The sequence below is a fragment of the Cyprinodon tularosa genome, unplaced genomic scaffold (genome assembly GCF_016077235.1).
Source record: "Cyprinodon tularosa strain WSP-4 unplaced genomic scaffold, ASM1607723v1 ctg1554, whole genome shotgun sequence".
Taxonomy (NCBI): Eukaryota; Metazoa; Chordata; class Actinopteri; order Cyprinodontiformes; family Cyprinodontidae; genus Cyprinodon; species Cyprinodon tularosa.
The window spans coordinates 1-21133 of record NW_024038389.1 but is presented as its reverse complement, the minus strand read 5'-3'; the positions used below and the strand labels follow the sequence as shown (position 1 = coordinate 21133).

Below are 21133 nucleotides of genomic sequence, written 5' to 3'. Positions count from 1 at the left end.
AAACTAGGTTTTCAGTAAGAAAAAGGCTGCAGCAAGACATTTCTTTGCCCTAGAGTAAAAACAGTTTTCATGAATATAAATGGAAATCCCAGCCTAACTTCAAGGTCGTATATTAAATTTTCAAAGAAAAATAAAGTTTAGGTATTTTTACAGGTGAATTTTCTTTTACTACAATGCTCCTAATGAGACGACGGATGGCGTCCTGGGGTATCCCCTCCCAGATCTGGACAAGGGCATCACTGAGCTCCTGGACAGTCTGAGGTGCAACCTGGCGGCGTGGGATGGATGGAAACATAATGTCCCAGAGGTGTTCTATTGGATTTAGGTCAGGTGAGCGTGGGGGGCCAATCAATGGTATCAATTCCTTCATCCTCCAGGAACTGCCTGCATACTCTCGCCAAATTGAGGCCTGGCATTGTCGTGCACCAGTAGGAACCCAGGACCCACTGCACCAGCATAGGGTCTGACAATGGGTGCAAGGATTTCATCCCGATACCTAACGGTGCAGTTGTCTAGCCTGTATAGGTCTGTGCGTCCCTCCATGGATATGCCTCACCAGACCATCACTGACCCACCCACAAACCGGTCATGCTTAACGATGTTACAGGCAGCATAATGTTCTCCACGGCTTCTCCAGACCCTTTCACGTCTGTCACATGTGCTCAGGGTGAACCTGCTCTCATCTGTGAAAATCACAGGGCACCAGTGGCCGACTTGCCAGGTCTGGTGTTCTGTGGCAAATGACAATCGAGCTCCACAGTGCCAGGCAGAGAGCACAGGGCCTGGAAGAGTTAGACTTCCTGTGCAACCTCTGTAGGGTCCAGGTAGCGCCTCATGCTAACTGTAGTGACAGTGACCTTAGCCAAATGCAAAACTGGTGAAAGAGTCAGAAAAGACGAGGAGGGTAAAACGTCAGTGGCCTCCACCTGTAAAACCATTCCTGTTAATTTCATTAATACCAAAGCAGCTGAAACTGATTAACAACCCCCTCTGCTACCTACCTGACCAAATCAATATCCCAGAAGTTTAATTTAGTTGATGCTATACTCTGCTTACAAAGTGTTCCTTTATTTATTTTGAGTAGTGTATATTTACCACCAGTAAAACTGTCCCTCAATATCTGAAAAAATGCTGTTTGTTTAAGGTGTCACACTTAAATCTTTGAGTTAAATACAATCAGATAAAAAGGGTTGGATGTTCAATTGGTTAAAAATCAGATTGTATTTGTGGAATCATATTTTTCCTTGGCCTGTTTGTGAGATAAAATGTTTAAAAGTTTGCCTTTTCTCTGCCTGAATAGGGTGATTATTTAGAAGCCTGAGAAGAAATTCCCTCCCTAGTTTAGATAAGAATGTCCTCACTGTGTTCAATGTTCTAACGCCGTGTTTCTGGTATGGATGGATGGCAAACAGTTGTCTGAAGTGTTTATCTGACTAAATTTATGTCCTTGATGAACTGAAGAAACAATGTTCATGCATGTGGAGTCTCTTTATATGCAGGGGTGGGATGCCACCACCCCAGAGCCACACTGAGAGCTGTATTCAGCTGTCGCTCTGCAGAGTAAAATAAAACCTTTTCTTCCTTGCATATCAACTCTCAGTGCTCATTTTTACTTCACAATTTGGCATCACAAACAGGATCCTTCGCTGATCCGTCCACTCAATGGATTCCAGAAGAAGGGCTGAACACCAAAACCATATGGGCTTTTCCTCTACCTCAAATAGGCCATCTCAGAGAAGGAGGACTCTTCTGATGCCCCGCCGAGTGGATTGATCTTGACAGGAGGACAATAACTTCAGGAGACAGAGAGGAAGAAAACTAACAAAGTCATTTAAAAGGTAAAAAAAAAAAAAAAAAACTAAAATACTGTTATAACATTAAGTAGGCAGTCAAAAGATTTGAGGGTAAATCTTTCTTAAGACCGTTTTTTTAAATGGTAGGCCTCTCCCAGGGTGAGGGTAATTTTTTTTAAGACTGAGTTTTTAAATGCTAGGCCTTAAATAGGCTGAGGGTAAGTCATTTTTAAGACCGAGGTTTTAAATGGTATACCTTAAATAGGCTGAGGGTAAGTCTATTTTAAGACAGGTTGTAGGTCTTACTAAGGAAAAGTAGAGTAGTGTTGCAACAAAATAAGCGATAAAACAACGATCTGGAGTAATTATGAGCATTCAAAATAAGAAAACATCTCATAATAGAATATAACATATAGTATAATGACAAGAACAACATAAGAAAATTCATAGTTGTTCTATTTACTAATGCACATCTTTCTTTTGTCTTACTCTTCTGCTTCAACTGTTGTGACCGCGGGTTCGTCTCCAACGGCACCACTGAGCACCTCCAGCCTGTATCCCAGTTTAGTGCAAGCCTGCAGCTCTCTGCTCTGACTCCACCTTATCAACCGAAGGCTACAAATCCTTTTCTAAAAGAGGACGACTTTTATTACCCTGGGTGTCAGAGAGCCGAACCAGATGAGGAAGACGACAGGGGCGATCTGAGGCAATCATTTGACCTCCAACTAGACTCAAACCCAGACTCTAGTATCCCTGGGGCCAACTCCTCCATCCTAACCATCCATCCAATCACCTTTGCTCCACGGTCACTAAATAGGAGCCAGTATCTTCAACCAGGGGTGGACTGGGACAAAAAAATCGGCCCTGGCATTTTGGACTAGACTGGCCCATCACATTTTTTTTTTGTGTGTACTGAATGTGTATACCAATTGTGCAATACCAACTGTGCAATATCTTGAGACCAGGTTAATGGAAATTAGTGAGAGTGGACACTTAAAATATTTCCAAAATCTTAATTTATTAACACTGTAAAATGTAAACTCCACCACAGCACAGCAACAATTCTTAGATAAGGGAGGGAGAGAGAGAGAGAGAGAGAGAGAGAGAGAGAGAGAGAGAGAGAGAGAGAGAGAGAGAGAGAGAGAGAGAGAGAGAGAGAGAGAGAGAGAGAGAGAGAGAGAGAGAGAGAGAGAGAGGGACTTCAGCATACAGTGCACCTCGCCACGGTGTCATCATTCCTCACCATGGCTGGTTCTAGACAGGGGCCAACGGGGGCCAGTGCCCCTGTAGATCATGTCCTGGCCCCTGTTATGGCCCCTGTGCTGAATACATAATACTTAAAAGAAATTCTAACAATGATCTGCACTGGAACACATATGGTTACTGATAGGTTCTTTGGATCTATTTCATTCTTTTCATTTTAAATGAGGTAGGTTTCACCAGCAACTTCTCCCCCACATCCTGCTCTGTCTTGTTGTCTGAGCAATCTCAGTAGTTCTAATCCGCACAAGATGCATGAATTATTGTACTGCCTGCCCGCTCTCATGGAATTAAAAAACACCACCTCTCATAGTTGAAAATCCGGGATCATTTATCCGCCTCGCGGGTATCTGTGAACAACTATCTATATCAGGGAGACTCCCAGAACTTTGGGGAGACTTTGGATGTCTGTGCATGATCCCCCATGGGTCAAAACACAAAAGGGATGGAAAAATGTGTTTTTCTTCCAATCATTTTTTGTATTAAGTAAACTATCATAAGCCCAAAATCATGGACAAAATCTAGAGTCCACACTGGGAACAACTTATTCTGTCATTGATTATTTCTGTAAAGTGATTCATCTGAATTTTGACTTCATGAGAAATCAGCCTGACCCCTGCTGGACCAACAGGTGAACTACAGACACTTAGAAACACCTCCAACAATGTTTACCCTGAAATCACTGGAGACTGAATTAGTGGAAAAACATCCAGAAGAAAAAAACAGTTTAATTAAAAGGATCAGCATCACGACTTGACTACATGTGCATCACCTTAAGCTCTGCAGAAGCACCAACTCTGGTTCACTAAGGTGACACAAAGTGATCCAGAAAGATTCAACTGGATGGAAGAACAATCGATTTTAGCTCCAATATCATCTAACAAGATCATTTCATATCATCTCAATAAATCAATCATCTCAATCCTTTGATTATTTCCATTATTTAGCCTCCATCACTCACTGCTTCACATGTGAAAACGTGTGAGAAAGAGTTGTGTTCACATTAATGTGTTGGAATGAAGTTATACAGATCAGTGGAACATTTAGAAACAGCTCGACTGTTTGCTAATGAAGGTTGATCTGAGTTAAAATTAATATAAAAGTCCTTTGAATCATTGCTCTTAAAAGACACACAGCTGGGTTCTGGTCCAGGTTCTGATTCTGCTGGTTTCCTGTGAATAAAGATGGTTTGTTGATGTTCATGCTGAGGTCTGACCAGAGATGGGAAGTAATGAAGTACAAATACTTCGTTACTGTACTCAAGTAAATTTTTCTGATATTTTTACTTTACTTTACTACTTATTTTTATGGCGACTTTTTACTTCTACTCCTTACATTTTTACACAAATATCTGTACTTTCTACTCCTTACATTTTAAAAAATTGGCTCGTTACTTTAGTTTTGAATCATTTCAATGGAGTTACCATTATTATTTTTCACGTCATCAATACCAAATTCAATCTAATTGGATGGGAATCTACGTTGCATTGACGCACCACTACAAGATGAATCGACAGATTCGGCGGTATTCATTGGCGGCAAATCATTGCAGCTTGGTGGCGGTGGCGTTAGCATAGTAGCATGGACGACGAGATGATTGAAAATGAACACAACGGAGATCTAGTCCTATTGGCAGACATCCATTTAAAATGTAGGCAACGGCATGAAAAAAGTGGTTTCTACTTTTACTTTTATACTTTAAGTAAATTTACAAGCCTGTACTTTGTTACTTTTACTTGAGTAAAGAAGTTTAATCAGTACTTCCACTTTTACCAGAGTATTTTTAGCACAAGTATCTGTACTTTTACTCAAGTATGGAAAGTGAGTACTTTTGCCATCTCTGGGTCTGACATGGAGAAGAGTCCTGGACAGTTAGAGATGGTGATCTGACCTCTGAGCTTTGCTCTGGTCCTCATGTTCTCCACACAGAGTGGTTTTAGAGGGAGGGACTCTGTCCTCTCTGTCCTCACACTGATCCATGCTGCTCACTTCACATCAGCTCACACACCTGCAGCTGCAGCCAAGAACACAGGATGAAGCTACATTTACATTCACTGATTCCCACCTGTAGGATACAGTAGCTGTTTACCATCTATTACAGAAATAAAGATGTGATACAAAAGTATATCTAACATACTTTTGTATCTAACATAAAAAAATAAAACAATGGACTGATGAAATTTGTCTTTATCTCTTAGTTGTTGTTCAATAAGAATTATATTAGAATTATATTAGTTGTTATGATATAATTCTATTATATTTATTTTTATTATTAGAGCCCCTAAAATCCTAAATTTCAGGATTTTAGGAAGTCCAAAAAACTATCCAAAAAAAACTAAGAGCAATTAATTAAATAATTGGATGCAGACTATTGGTGCTTCAACAGACCAGGAAGAAGTTGTGAGATTCTAGAGTGAATCTCACAACTTTAAAAGAAAATTCTTATTGCAGGAATGGATGAAGAGATGATGTTCCATGACTGCACAGTTCCATGACTGAAGTTTGTATATATATATATATATATATATATATATATATATATATATATATATATATATATATATAGATATAGATATAGATATAGATATAGATATAGATATAGATATCTATATATATATATATATATATATAGATAGATAGATAGATAGATAGATAGATAGATAGATAGATAGATAGATAGATAGATAGATAGATAGATAGATAGATAGATAGATAGATAGATAGATAAATAACATGGTGAAATCATCTTTGCACTTGACAGGCTGCAGCCATGTCACGAATTCCTCTTTTCCAGCCACTTTTTGAAATTTGTATCGTCCTATTCTCTAGCTCTTCTTCTGCCTCGAGCTTCTTTTCCAAACAACTGCTTTATGATCAATTGCAGCAGTTCTGCGCAAATTAATCGTGTCAAAAAATTGTCACTTTTTAAACACCACAATGTATTAAATAAATACAAATGCTGGGAACCAATTCTTTTTTTACATCTCTCTCTATTCAGCTACACAAGCATCATCTTTAAACTACTAAGAATTGTGCTATAAATGTGACTTTACCTGATTCTTATGTACACCTTAGTAATTTATTGATATGCCGCACAATGTCCTCCTTTTTGGTGCTATAGAAATGGCAACCCTAGTTGGAAGACGTGCCAGCAGCACTTTATAGGTCTGCTGTATGCGACCACTTTGCATTTAGAGTGACCTACGATGACGGCGGAAAGAAAGTTGTGGATAAAAACAGTGTGCAAGCATTGTGCAACACGCGTTGTACAAGACATAATAGATTTTCCTAACAATCAACATATACCGAACCGAAAACAGTGACCACGAAGCGTAAACCGAACCGCGGATTTTGTGAACCGTTCCACCCCTAATATATATATATAGAATAGAATAGAATTCAACTTTATTGTCATTGCACTGTCACAAGTACAAGCAACGAAATGCAGTTAGCATCTATCCAGAAGTGCTATACAGGATATAAATATGCATTACAAGTGTACAGAGGGTATGTATAAATAGACTATAAAATGTATGTATAAACAGTATAACAGCATTAACAGTGATTGAGGCTGTAAATGAATATAGACACTATATACATGTATACAACTATACAGAGATGTTACCTGGATCATATAAATATATATATTAGTGGGGTTATAATGTATGGTACAAGTTGACATATTATATACCGTATTTTCACGACCATAAGGCGCACCGGACTAAAAGGCGCACTCTCAGTTATGTGTCCCATTTCTGTATTTAACACACACATAAGGCGCACCGGACTATAGGGCGCGTTTTTTATATACAGGTACATGTCCTCTACTACCTTTAAATACCTCTACTGCGTATTTAAAAATACAGCGGGGGCAAAACTGAGTATGACTGTGCTTTATTCATGTATTTATTACAAAGTATTAATCAAACCTGGGAGCTGGCCGTGAGACAGACACATCGCAGATGACACAGCGCTGTGATCACTCTTAAATTAACTTAAAATCCTGAAACCTGCCGACGGAATATGTTCGCTTTTATTGCCGGTATCCTGGTGCCTGCAGCTAAAATTATTTAGATGAAAAACACCTGCCAGCCGCCGCGGTGAGGCTGCTGTTGAAGGGATTTACTGTCGGTGCACCGCTGGTATGTGGGGGTCTGAGCGCCTCCGACAGAAATAGATAATCTGGATGAACTGACTGCAATTATTAAGTTTTCAGGTGGACTTTCTCACTTAAAAACATATTAAAACTACTTTATTCACACTGATCACAGCAAATATAGCTGCAAGATTTAGATTATTTAGATGAAAAAACACCTGCCACCCGCCGCGCTGAAGAGGAGGAGACGCGCCCGCGGCTGTTGAATTAAGTTTTCAGGTAGAAAAATAGAGCGGAAGCAAACCTGAGTATGATTGTGCTTTATTCATGTATTTATTACAAAGTATTAATCAAACCCATCAAAGTCATCATCCTCTGTTATCCTCAGCATTCCTCTGAATAAAACAGCTGCGCTAAATCAGACATGCCAGTTTCCCCTTCTTCGCTGTCAGAGTCACTTTCCGTGCAGCGCAGCTCCTCAGAAATAATGCCGGCTTTTGCGAAAGCTTGAAGAACAGAGCCAGCAGACACAGTCCATCTACAATCCATCCGCAAACGGTGGCGTAACTTGCCCGGCGCTGCCTTCCATTTATCATGAAACTGTGGTCTCCGTCGGTCATCCATCGCTCCCACGCCGCTCGCAGCCTTACTTTGAACGGCCGCCTCACACCGATGTCGAGCAGTGGAAGTTCCTTTGTCAGACCCCCCGGGATAACGGCGAGCACAGCGTTCATTTGATTCATCTTTTTTTCACATCGGCTGTGAGATGGGCACGCAGCGATGGTGATGCGTGGAAAAAAGCACCTGGTCTCCTCACATACACCTGCCTCAGCCACGCATCCACCCAGCCTTTTCATTTGCGTTAATATCATCAGAGCGCTGTGTCTCGCTGTCAGCTCCCAGATCAGCTTCTCTGATTGGTTGATGCGGCGCGTCCAGCAGCAAAACTTCAATTTTTCCATCTGAGCAGCAGCAGCGCGTTGGCAGATGCTTAAACGCTCCCGACGTGCTGCATCAAAATGCGCTGCAGGACCTTTTGCTGCACCTATACGCGCGTCAACCATTGACTTTGCATGTAAACTCGCTGCTTCTGCTGCACCTGCTGGGTCCGGTTCACACCGATGTCGAGCGGTTGAACAGCGAGCACAGGGTTAATTTGTTTCCCCATGTTTTTCACATCAGCTGTGAGATGGGCACGCATGGAGTTACATATTAACAGCGATGGTGAGGGGTGGGAAAAAAAACACCTGGTCTCCTTACATTCAGCCACTCTTTCATCATCTCCTCAATGAGGTGGTCTCAAAAGTCGCAGTTACAACACACATAGGGCGCACCGCACCATAGGGCGCACCGCACATTTTGAGGGAAAAAAAAGACGTTTAAGTGCGCCTTATAGTCGTGAAAATACGGTACACGGATTGTGAATGCGTGTGAGGAAGCAGTTTGTGGTATGTGTGAGGAGCGTCCATGGTTATTGTTGTGTAGGGGGATGGGAGTACAGTCCTTATAGTTCGTGTCATGAGGCGTTCAGAAGCGTGACAGCTCTGGGGAAGAAGCTGTTCCGGTGCCTGGTGGTTTTAGTCCGTATGCTTCTGTAACGCCTCCCAGAGGGCAGGAGAGAGAATAGTCTGTGTGCAGGGTGAGTGGGGTCCTTGCTGATTTTCCCGGCCCTTTTCAGACACCGCTTCCTGTAGATGTCCTGGATGGCAGGAAGCGGTGCCCCGGCGATGCGCTGGGCGGTTTTCCCCACCCTCTGCAGCGCCTTCCGGTCCGAGGCAGAGCAGTTCCCATACCAAACTGTGATACAGTTGGTGAGGATGCTCTCGATGGTACAGCGGTAGAAGTTCGTGAGGATCTCTGTGGACAGATGGTTCTTCCGCAGGGTCCTCATGAAGAAGAGGCGCTGGTGGGCCTTCTTGATGAGTTTGGAGCAGCTGGTCGTCCAGGTCAGGTCCTCAGAGATGTGGACACCCAGGAACTTGAAGCTGTCCACACGCTCCACCGCCGTACCCTTGATGTGGATGGGGGGGTGTGGGTCGGCGTTCTTCCTGAAGTCCACGATGAGCTCCTTGGTCTTCTCTGTGTTCAGCTGCAGGTTGTTTGAGTCGCACCACTCAGCCAGACGGTCCACCTCCTCCCTGTAGGCGGCCTCATCGTTGTCTCTGATGAGGCCGATCACCGTGGTGTCGTCTGCAAACTTGATGATGGCGTTTGAGCCATGGACAGGTCTGCAGTCGTGGGTGAGGAGGGAGTAGAGGAAGGGACTCATCACGCAGCCTTGTGGCACTCCGGTGTTTATGGTGATGGTGGATGATACGTGATTATCCAGCCGGACATGCTGGGGGCGGCTGGTCAGGAAGTCGAGCAGCCAGTTGCACATTAGTGAGCTGATGCCCAGGTCTGAGAGTTTGGCGGTGAGCTGTGATGGGATGACCGTGTTAAATGCTGAGCTGAAGTCCAAGAACAGCATTCTGGCATAAGTGTGGTTGCTATCCAGGTGTGCGAGGACAGAGTGCAGCGCTATGGAGACTTCATCCTCTGTGCTCCTATTCTGCCTGTAAGCAAATTGGTGGGGGTCCAGTGTGGGGGGGAGGCAGGATCTGAGGTGTGCTAGAACCAGCCGCTCAGAGCACTTGGTGATGATGGGGGTGAGGGCTAGCGGGCGGCAGTCGTTGAGTCTGGATGGATTGGAGTTCTTGGGGATGGGGATGATGGAGGTGGTCTTGAAGCAGGTCGGCACCACAGCGCGGGCCAGGGACAGGTTGAAGATGTCTGTCAGCACCCCCGCCAGTTCCCCAGAGCATGCTCTGAGGACACGTCCGGGGATGCCATCAGGGCCCGCAGCCTTGTTGGCTTTAATCCCGCTCAGAACCGCTCCTACGTCGGTGGAGAGGAGAGTCAGTGGCTGGTGGTCTGGGGAAATGGCTGCCTTGGATGCAGCTGTAGTATTCTCCCTCTCAAAGCGAGCGTAAAAGTTGTTAAGCTCGTTGAGGAAGGAGACGTCAGAGGAGGCAGGGGAAGTGTTGGAAGTCTTGTAGTCGGTGAGAATCTGAAGGCCTTGCCACATACGTCGAGGGTCAGAGTTGGAGAAGTGATCCTCCACTTTCCTCTTGTAGTGGTGTTTGGCCTTCTTGATTCCCTTCTTCAGCTCAGCCCTGGCTGCACTATATATATATAGCTAATATATATATATATATATATATATATATATATATATATATATATATATATATATATATATATATATATCTGCAGCATGTAACAACATTTCCCTGTGGGATTTTTAAAGTATGTCTGATTCTGATTCCGAACCCCCCCATTCATCCAGGGTCATTGGTTGGCCCGGGTGGTGATGTTTCTTTGTGATTCTGGGTCAACTAGTTACATTATTCTGTCACGATTTGGTTTGATAAGGACCCAAATTCAGAAACAAGGACACATGGAGTGGGGTGTTGGTGAGTTGAGGACTTTGTAAAGTTATCAGAGAGGATCACTTTCTTCAGACCTTCTGTCTGTCCTTGATGGAGAGAAATGGCTTCTTGGTTGATCTTCTTGTCTCGAAGTCTCCAACCAGCTGTGTGGCAGATGCACTAACTGCTGGTATTGTTGACAGAGGTGTGAAATAACTAAGTAGAAATACTTTGTGGCTTTTTTATTATCTATACTTTACTTGATTTTTTATTTTTCTGAGGAAATGTTCCATTTGCTCACAGCATTTGAACACATATCTGAAATTTTTACTCCTTATTACATCAAGAGTGTCTCATAATTCAATAATATTGATAAGGACTGAGGTTCAGTTTATATCATCCTGTCTGAAATTATCATTTAGAACAAATCCAGCCTGTGGAAGTTGTTTTCATTGCTTCTGTGCAAACACAGTGAGAAAAGGAGGAAAAAGAACTCATCTGAAAGGAAAAAAAATAAGAATTTAAAAAATTATTTTATATAATTTAAAAGAAAAAAATAATTTCACTCTTGTACTTAAGTAAAATGTAGAACCTGTACTTTTTATTTTTTTCTTTAATAAAGTAGTTCAATCAGTAGTTTTAACAGCTCTGATTGCTGATCAAGCTCTGCACTGGAGGCAGCATGATGCTGCAGCTTTCCTCTCATCAGAGAACCTTCCTGGAGCTGGTTGGATGTCCTGAAGCTTCTTTTTTGCTGAGCTTTTCAGCTTAAAGTCCAGTTTGACTTAGTTTGCAGCTATGAGAGTTTTAAACATGATCATAGCAGCTAGTAGCAGAGGACTCACCTCGGATCTGCTGCTACAGGATCAGTACTAACTGTGCAATATATCTTTGGTGTGGTCACTCCTCATAGAAACACAGCTGTGTGATGGAGACCCTGCTCTGTTCTCCTCTGCGTTCCTCCAGATGTTCCTCTGTGTGTTCCAGCCTGAAGCCCATCTGAAGTGCCTTGAGATGACTTGTGTTGTGAATTGGCGCTATATAAATAAACTGAATTGAAATTGAATTGAATCTAAGAAGGAAACAAAGACTCTTAGTTAAGAAGTGGTTCAGTCCCAGTTTCAGTAATTCACTATTCTGTTTGTTTGTGGTTTTGCTGCTTTGCTTATCTTATTTTTATACTGTATAAGACTAGATGTCCCGGAGAATTCCAGTTTTCCTGCAAGCCCCCCTCCCCTCTTCAAGTTTGTGTATTCACTCTACATGAGACTGGATAAATGCTGAAACAAACTGGCATCAGAACAAGAGCATGCTCCAAACACTTTTCATTACCTTCCCCTGCAACATCAGACCTTTTTGTAGGAATATCTTGATAAGTCATATCTAAATCTGTTATTTAGACAAACCTATTGAACAACCAGATATCATACGGGTCCTAGTTCCTGAGCTGAGAACAGGTCATAGCCATGCTTTTCCAACAGGGCAAGGCAGAGCCTATTTATATTGTCCATTCACCAACAGACTCATTTATATTACAAAGCTCACTATGTGAAAGAAAGAACAACTTAGAGAATAATTGTATTTTGTCTTGTCTCGCCTTTTCACGTCATTATGTATGATTTTAGTACTGGAGTAACATTAATTTCACCCAAGGAAAAGCACTACATATGACGCTACAATTGTCCCATTTAGCAGTTTTCACAAACCCAAGGTGAGTCCTTCCTGCATTTGTGACAGGTATACTTTGTGCAGTGCACACAACGCTCAGTGCTGTGGTTCCTGTTGCAGAGATTACACACCTGGCCTGCTTATAATAACAATTAAAAAAAATCTTAAAAAAATAGAGTTTAGCACATTTTTCCAAAGTAAGAGTTGTAGTATGAACTTGTATAATGATCTATAGTGTAATTATTGGCTATTATATGCTTATAACAATGAAAAATCTCCAAAAATACAGTTTGGCCTATCTTCACAAAGTAAGAAAAAAAAGAATGTTAGAACTGTAAATATACAGTCATATTTACAGTCCAACTATTTTTTTATGTATTTATTACTGTTTTCAAGGCGGCACTTTAAAATATGAAATTGTCTAGAGCTGCAGTGTTGTTTCTGACAGCCATCATAAATTTAGTCATTAGGAAGAAAACTATTATTAGTTTAGTTACATTTTAGTCATTACTATATGTGAAAGCTTTAGTCAGTTTCAGTCGACTAAAACTTAAAAAGGTTTTAGTCTAGTTTTAGTAACTTTTATGTTACAATTAGGGCTGCAACAACGAATCGATAAAATCGATAAAAATCGACTTTTAAAAGCGTTGGCAACGAATTTAATCATTGATTAGTTGTGTCGCGCGATTAATGCGTCATCCGCCGCCGCCGCCGTCATCACTGCCACTTGACTGAAACGGGGGAAGAAAAAAAAAATACGGCAGAGCGAGTCAGCGCCGCAGGTGCGCAGTGTTGCCAACTCAGCAACTTTTCAGACCCCTCCAGCGACTATTTTTCAAAAAAGTGACTAGCGTCAAATCTGGCGACTTTTTACGGTGTCACTGGCGGCTTTTGGAGACTCTTACGTGAAAGCATGTATCGTTCCTACTCTGCCGTGGGGCGCCTCCCCCATCCCAACCCAGCAACCCTGCAGTCAGAGCCGCAGGATGTTTACCCTCAGCGTCCAGACTGCAAATGAAGCGCGCATGCACCGAGATTGACGGCGCAAATTGATCACAATAATTAAAATAGCCTGCGCTTTGTACAGTGAAAAAAGTCGTAACATGCAACTTTTGTAAAAACAAATGAACATGGCACGGAACCACCACTGTTATGACACAGCACCTGAAAAGAAAACACGTTGGAGCCTTCAATGGCAGTGAAGAGAGCTGATCAGCAGGATGAGTAACCATGTTTGTTTGGTTTTAAAGTGGGGAAACGTAACGTTAGTTTCTCAGGTAGCTCATCTGATGCTTTCCTTACCGTGTTAGTAGGTTACAGACAGTGATAAGGTTGGCTACTTATTTTACTTTTAATTTAATTTGAATTAGCTTAAGCAGCGTTTATATTTACTTTATAAATAAATTAACTTGCAAATTATGAGGGCAAGGCTTTTAAAGTTTAAATCTTCTGGCAAAAATAAAGATCCTTCAATTTATGGAAGTAAAGCAGAATAAAATCCAGCAAGATCAGTAAAATGTCAATTAATTATCTGCCACATTCCCATGTAAATATCTGTCTTTGGAGGATGTGTTTTTTAGCACCCCTAGTTCTCTCATTTTTATTCCAAATACAATTTATAATTTGAATCACAGGGCTATTTTTATCTCTATGGTTCAGTATTTTCTCAAGTAGCAACTTTAACTGCTATACTTTCCTGTCTTAAAAGGCAGAACTCTTCTAGTCTAAAAAAGCTCATTTGTTGAAATGGGGGGGCCTATTGTTTGAACCCCTTAGGGGCTTTAAAAACAAAAATGTCTTTTTTTGCGCTTTATGAAACAAAGTAGCCTATATTTTGTGGATGTACAGCTACATTTCTCATGTAAGTTTGGGTAGTTTTAACACAAACATTTATTTTTCATATTGCACCAGTACAGTTAATGAGCAACCTGTACTTGTGTGCTTGTTTGTTCTGTCTAAAATGTTTATTTTGGAATAAAGTGGTTAATATAAAAAATATTTTTTGTCCGATTCATTGATTAATCGAAAAAATAATCGGCCGATTCATCGATTTTTAAAATAATCGTTAGTTGCAGCCCTAGTTACAATTCATAAAACTGCTAAACTTTAAAATTTCAAATAACAACCAGATTCTTTATCAGACTGACGCTCTTGCCTAGATACTACAATTGCTGAGTATAGAATGCTGCCGTGCAGTTCATCATTGCTGTAGGGTATTAACACTAGAAATCCAACAGATACGAGAATTTTCATGAGCCTTCAGTCCCCCCGCAGTACTTATCAACTCATGAATCCCTTTTCAGATGTTAATACCCCTTTAGCGCTGTGGCTGGAGAAACATTCCACCCCCTGCAGTTTCGGTTTTAGCTCCAGTCTCTCTCTTTGAGACTGTTTTACCTGAGAGCAGGAGGGAAAAAAATCATATTTGTAATTAAATATAACTAGGTCTATGTCATCAGTGTCGCCAACAGCGCAATGTTTCAGCACAGCCACCAGCGCAGCGATCAGATGATAACTGATGTTTGTTTTATCTCTACAATGAAAATAGCTGCATGAGCTGAAACGCTGTAGAAAGCAAGAATATTTATACAAAAATGACCATTTATACAATAATGACCATTATTTATTTGGGGGCAAATATAACTCAAGCGATCTCTCCTCTCTCTCTCCTGTCTTCTTAGCTGCAGCCATGCAGACCGCATCATGAGTCTGCAGTAAAGTTGGCAATATGGCCACAGATTCAGCTTTTCAGGATTAATAACTCGTCGGCGGATTATTTATTCTACAAAACAGACAACTCTGCAACCACAGCAGGACAGACAGTGAGCTACAACTGTAGTTTCCTGAAAGCGAGAGTTCTATCGCACTGGGAGAATTAAATTGGCCTCTATGGGAAGCTCGCTGCTCCAAAAACATGCAGGAGGAGCGAGTTCTGCAAGTTGCAAAATAATCAGAGAGAAATATTCAAATGCATTACCAAGGAGAGGTGGGTTATTATCACATGTATTGGATTTGAAAATAATACTTTTCTGAGGAATTTCAATAAGCCTAAATGACAAATGGCACCTCTATTTTATTATTAGAATAAGTATAAAATGAGCATTGACTACACTATAGATCATTGTACTGCCTTCAAACTTGTAGGATACACAGATAACCTCATCTGGATCATACTACAACTCTTACTTTGGGAAGACAGGCCAAACTGTATTTTTGGAGATTTTCTCTTTGTTATTATTTGTTATTATAAGTAGCCTTCTTCACGGCATGAAGGAGGCTATGTGAACTTATTCTTATCGCTCATGTCCTTCCCTTCATCCTTGTCTAGGGATGCATCTGCTTTCTGTCCCCCCCTACCTTAAACATTACAGCATAGGGGCTGTAATGTTTTCTCTGAACCCATTCCTTTTTAGGCAGGCAGACACAAAACATTTTCTCTCATTAAAGAGGCCAAGGAAAAAATGGTTCCACAAGCTCCACAGGTAGGACTTTGTGGACAAAGACACCAAGAAGCCCCCTGCAGTGAGGGCTGCTATACAGCCCAGTTCCACCTGCTGGAAGGAACCAGAACCATTCTGCTGATTCATGACACACTCAGTCTCTGTCTCTGCTCATTTAGATTAAGATCTGAACAACTTCTGGGATTTATCAGGCTGGAAGGAGAGAAAATGACTTTGGACCTGTCAGTAATCTGTTGGATCCTGATAAGAAACCAACAGAACAAAGTCCAAACCAGTGAGACACTGATGATCAACCAGTTCAGAATGTAGAGGTTCTATCTCTGCAGAGTCGCATCCATCAGTTAGAAACTGGTTCCTTACTCTGAGTCTGAGGGTTTAGGTTCTGCACCGAAGTCTGGAGGGTTCCATTCTTTGGACAGGTCACTCCTCATAGACGGACAGCTGGATCCTGGAGGTTCTGCTCTCTGTCTGGGGTTCTGACCTCTGAAACACAAACATGTTGTGATTCAGATCACATCGATCAGTTAGAAACTTTGAGATAAAAAACAGACAAGAGGAGCTCTGAACACAAACTGCTGCAGAGAAGCAGAAGGTTTTAAGTTCAGTAATGAAACATTCAGATGGTTCTGTTGGATCCAACTGAAAATTATCTAAAGAACTGGGTTCTACTGGTCTGGATCACAAGGGTCAAAGCAATACCTGCAGTACAACAGGTCACAGTTTAATGAAGCTGATGAGATTAGATTTCAAGGAATGATTCTACAAAGTACTACTATAGTACCAACTACTATTACTATAAACCCCAGAAAGTTCTGGACACTGACCCATTGATCACATCTAGTCTAAGAAGGTGGAGTTCTGCTCCCTGATATCAGAACCAAAGTTGTTCATCTTGTCTGAGGAGCTGATGCGGCCGTCAAGTCCCAAGTCCTGTTGTTCTGCTTTTCCCTGTTACCTTTGGCTGGGTCATCAGCCTATTGGATCAACTAGACCCAGTATATATGCTGGGTCCAGTGTTCCCAGTCCAAAAGCTCCTGTGGTCCAGAAGCTTTAGAGAGCATTTCTGAACGTGGTTGCTCATCAGATGCTTGGTTGGTTCTATTTTCCTCCAACATTGATTCTTAGGCCTTCATTCAAACTCCACTAATTTACAGACTAACATCCTTCATTCTTATTTAGCTTCTGAAGATACACCAGTTCAGATTCTAGAGTTTCTATCGCTATGGAGTCACATGGATCAGTTAGAAACTGGTTCCTTGCTTTGTGTCTGAGGGTCCAGGTTCTGACCTGAAGTCTGGAGGTATTCCTCCTTTGGACCAGTCACTCCTCATAGGAGGGCAACTGGATCTTGGAGGTTCTGCTCTGTCCTCCTTTAGATCCCAATCTTCCATCTTCTGGACTTCAGTCAGTCTGAGAGAGAAACCAGAACCAGTCAGTTCAATCTGAAAAACTCACACAAAGAGAAAAATCGATCAGAAGAAATGTATTGATACAATTATTTGGTCTTTGGTGCTCAGACCTCAGCAGGAAATATGGCGCTGAATTTTATTAGATATGCATAAACAGGAACAAAGAATAGGGCTGTTTCCCTCCATCCCTGAAACAGGTGGAGTGGAGATAGATGAAGTTGGTCAGTTTGTAGACTGATGGTTAGTGAAACTGATATTAGAGCTTCACTCAGGGACCTGCAGGATGGAAGTCCAGTTGGATAACACAGGTTGAGAGAACCTGTCCATAATGAGCAAGCATGGAGCGACAGCGGAGAGGAGAAACTCCCCGTTGGGAAGAAACCTCTGGCAGAACCAGGCTCAACATGGCGGTCTTCTGCCAGACCAGTTGAAATGAGACGCAGAACGCAGCAAGTGTCTCGGAGCAATTAAACTCCAGTAAAGCTTTAGCTTTGGTGGAGGAAGGGCTGGAGGTGGGTTGAAAAGGGTTCATCTGGAAAAAGTCACACAGCGCAATCACCAACTGCACACTAGATAGCAGACGAGTTGCAGATCTGAGGCCTTTTAAGATGAACTTTGGATGCCGATTTGCTTTTGTGGAGGTGTAATTCAAAGCTGATTGCTGTGTCGTAGGCGGGTGTAGGAGAGCAATCAGTTTCTTCAGTTGAACTTCCACCTAGTCTCCATTTCCCAGTCAGTCCTGTAAAGCAGAGAGCTGATTCTCATCATGAGTGTAGAAGACCAGAGGAACCCGATTCCAGCAGGAACCACCTGAGTCTGAATATATTGAAATGCAGCCCTATGACATGGCCTAGCACTGTGACTTTAGAATGTGTCAGCGTTATTATGTTCATCTCTGCTGAAATATCATTAACTGGAATTTGTCTCTATCATAAGCCCTCATTTAAACGTATTTTATGACAAATTAAAAGAACTCCTGAAAATGTTTAATCAGAAAAAGAAATAATTCTATTTGGCGATTTTAATATCAATTGGGATGGAAAAAATGACAGAGGGAATTTAAAATGAATAAATGATCAGTTTAATCTAAACCAGTTAATTGAGAATCCAACTACAATCATAAATCATTCAGCATCTGAAACGGATTTATGTTTTCAAACAAATCTGAAAAAATAAAAAAAAAGACAACATATTTACTTGTCTTTCAGACCACCATGTAATTTTACAAAATTAACAAACCAAAGATTTAAAAATTATTCTCCCAATGAAAAGGGAAAATATCAGGAAACAAAAGAAATCCCAAAAATCAACAGCACAATTTGAAAAAACCCTTAAAGGATGTGAATTTGGAAACCTTATTGTCATAAGATGATTTATAAAAATGTTCTGAGATGTCCAATGATGGAATTAAAAAAGCGTTTATCAGTAAATAAATGTAGAATATAAAACTTCAACATGAAATAAATATTGATCCTGTTATGGTCGGACATCCAGACAAGCAGATTAAGATATGTTTAAGTCTTAATGCTAAACTACATCATAAAATTAATGTAAATATTCCCCCCAAAAAGATTCAGGAACAGTTAATGCAAATACTACTACAACAACAACAACAACTATTAAATCTACTACTACCACTATTGGGCTGTTAGTACTAATAGTACTTCTATTTTTATTTACTAAAACTACTCCTATTGCTATCTATTATATTTTTGTTTTCATTATTGTTTTATTATTATTATTATTATGCCCAAATACACTTCTAAGAAAACATCATTCAGGATTAAATAGACGGTTTATTTCTTCTGTCAACAACTGCATCAATTCCACTCATTTCAATCAGTCACCAAAAAAAATAAAACTACAATATATTGAGAAGAGTTTATATTCTTGATTGTTCTGACATGAAAATTTAAGTAGATCAGTATCAGCTAAAAAATATATGTCCGCCCAATGATTTCAACTCTAATAGTGTATAAACATGTATTGTTAAATAAACTGGATTTGAAATTGATTGTTGGTACAACTAAATTGAAAGAGTAGCTGTAGCGCATGCGCAGTCCCATGCTAAAATACTCCGGTACAGTAGGTGGCGGTATGTACCTAAAGGTTAGGGTTGTAATCTGCCATAAAACAAAAAGAAGAAGAGGAAGCACATGGGCAGTGCAGCTACAGGATTTCCAAGCAGCAGCGCTGAGGCCGAGCGGGTTCACAGGAGTGGTGGATTGGATAGCAACTGATCTGTGACTGGAGTGTGCATGGTAGGAATCTATGTAGATTCCGGAAGTGATCCGGAAATGGAAGATGAAAATTTTGGCGTGGATGATGGAGGGAATGAAATTTGCAATTTGTATAGCTGAAGTTGTGAATTGCTCCGCGCAAACTGAAAGCCGAACAGAAAGAATCAGAATAATAATCAAAGCAGCTGAGAAATATCTAGAGATTGAGGATATTTCAGTAGAAATGATCAGTGAGAAGTTAAAGATGCAAACAAAAAATACTCAAGCAGAATATGGTGGTACATAATAATGCTTCTAATATTCCAGTGGAATGCTAGAAGCTTAATAGCTAATGGACAAGAGTTTAAAAAATACATCTCTGATTTGGATAAAAAAACCAGACATATTGTGTATACAAGAAACATGGCTCAAATCTCAGTTAAATTTTGTTTTACAAGGATATATATGCATTAAGAGGGATCGAAACCAAGGAAATGGAGGTGGGGTAGCTACCTTTATAAAACAAGGTGTAGGATACAGGAATGTAGAAATGAGTGTGGATCAATAAGTGTTGGTAATAGAAGTTTGAGAAAAGAAACAAAGTATTAAAATAATTAATTTTTACAATCCATGTGAAAAATTAAGTAGGAAAATATTAGAAAATATAAGAGGCAATACAAATCAAAAGGTAGTATGGTGTGGTGATTTTAATGCACATAATTCATTATTATAGGGAAGTGTTAAAACAGATAGTAATGGGCTGATAGTGGAAGACTTACTAGATTGGGGACGATTGGTATGTATTAATAATGGAAGTGTTACAAGAATTGGTGTAAATAATGGGCCAACATCAGTTTTAGATATTACATTAGTGTCTGAAAATCTTGCTAGAAAATGTGAATGGAATGTAAGTAAACAAAGCACCTTGGTAAGTGATCACTATCCAATAAGGTGTCAAATTGGTGTGGATATAGTTCAATCATTGGTGGAGAGAATTCCAAGATGGAAATTTAAAACAGCCAACTGGGAGATTTATAAAGACTTATGTAATAATAATATGTGTAAAATGACAGATATTGAAGATATTGAAGAGTTAAATAGGAAAATTAGTGAAATATTAAGAAATACAGCAGGGGAGGCAATAGGTAAAAAGAAAAATATAAGCGGTAGAAAAGCAGTACCGTGGTGGAATGAAGACTGTAGTAAGGCTGTTAAACAAAGAAATAAAGCAATGCAGAAAGCCAGAAAATCATTAATATATAATGATTACCTTAATTATAAGAGAGCTCAGGCAAAGGTAGGAAAGAAGTAAGAACAGCAAAAAGAATATTCTGGAGACAATTCTGTAATCAAATTGGTGAAAATATTGAAATAAATGATATTTGGAATATGATTAGGAAGATGGGGAGGAATTAGGAAAATTAATAATATTCCAGTTTTAGTTAGTAATGGAAAAATTGTGATTAAAGATAGTGATAAAGCAGATATGTTAGTAGATACATTTCCAAAGTATTTCATAGTAATGATAATATATCAGAAAGTATGAGGAAATATAGGGAACAGAAAGTAAAGGAGAATGATCACATATATCCACCTTATTTTGAAACGCGGAAGTAACTCTGGGTCCAACTTCCGTTTGTGTGTGCCGCACTTCCGTTTCAGCGCTTTCCTATGCAAACTATCGCTAGCTTAACAGATTTAATAATCAATGTTGTGGCAACATTTTCCTAATTTGCTAAGCGATCAGAGTGGCAGGTCAGTGCCACACCCTCAAACTATTTGTGAGTGGGAGGATGATATGAAAAAGTGGCCTCATA

General features: G+C 40.4%; 1 protein-coding gene and 1 long non-coding RNA gene across 2 annotated transcripts in view; both read right to left on the bottom strand.

The window, feature by feature from the left end:
• The window catches only part of LOC119780134 (NLR family CARD domain-containing protein 3-like), a 39460-nt gene extending 22342 nt beyond the window's left edge, over positions 1-17118 (bottom strand). The window contains exons 1-2 of the mRNA XM_038280048.1: positions 16976-17118; positions 16049-16171 (exon numbers count right to left, since the gene is read on the bottom strand). Coding sequence (XP_038135976.1) covers positions 16049-16171; positions 16976-17079 — 227 coding nt within the window. The 5' untranslated portion in view covers positions 17080-17118. The remainder of the gene's footprint in view (positions 1-16048; positions 16172-16975) is intronic.
• Positions 4178-5122, bottom strand: LOC119780135. The gene is made up of 2 exons (XR_005280339.1): positions 4945-5122; positions 4178-4225 (listed from the first exon to the last, which is right to left on the bottom strand). It is a non-coding gene; the product is annotated as an uncharacterized LOC119780135 (long non-coding RNA).
• Positions 17119-21133: the final 4015 nt, after the last annotated feature.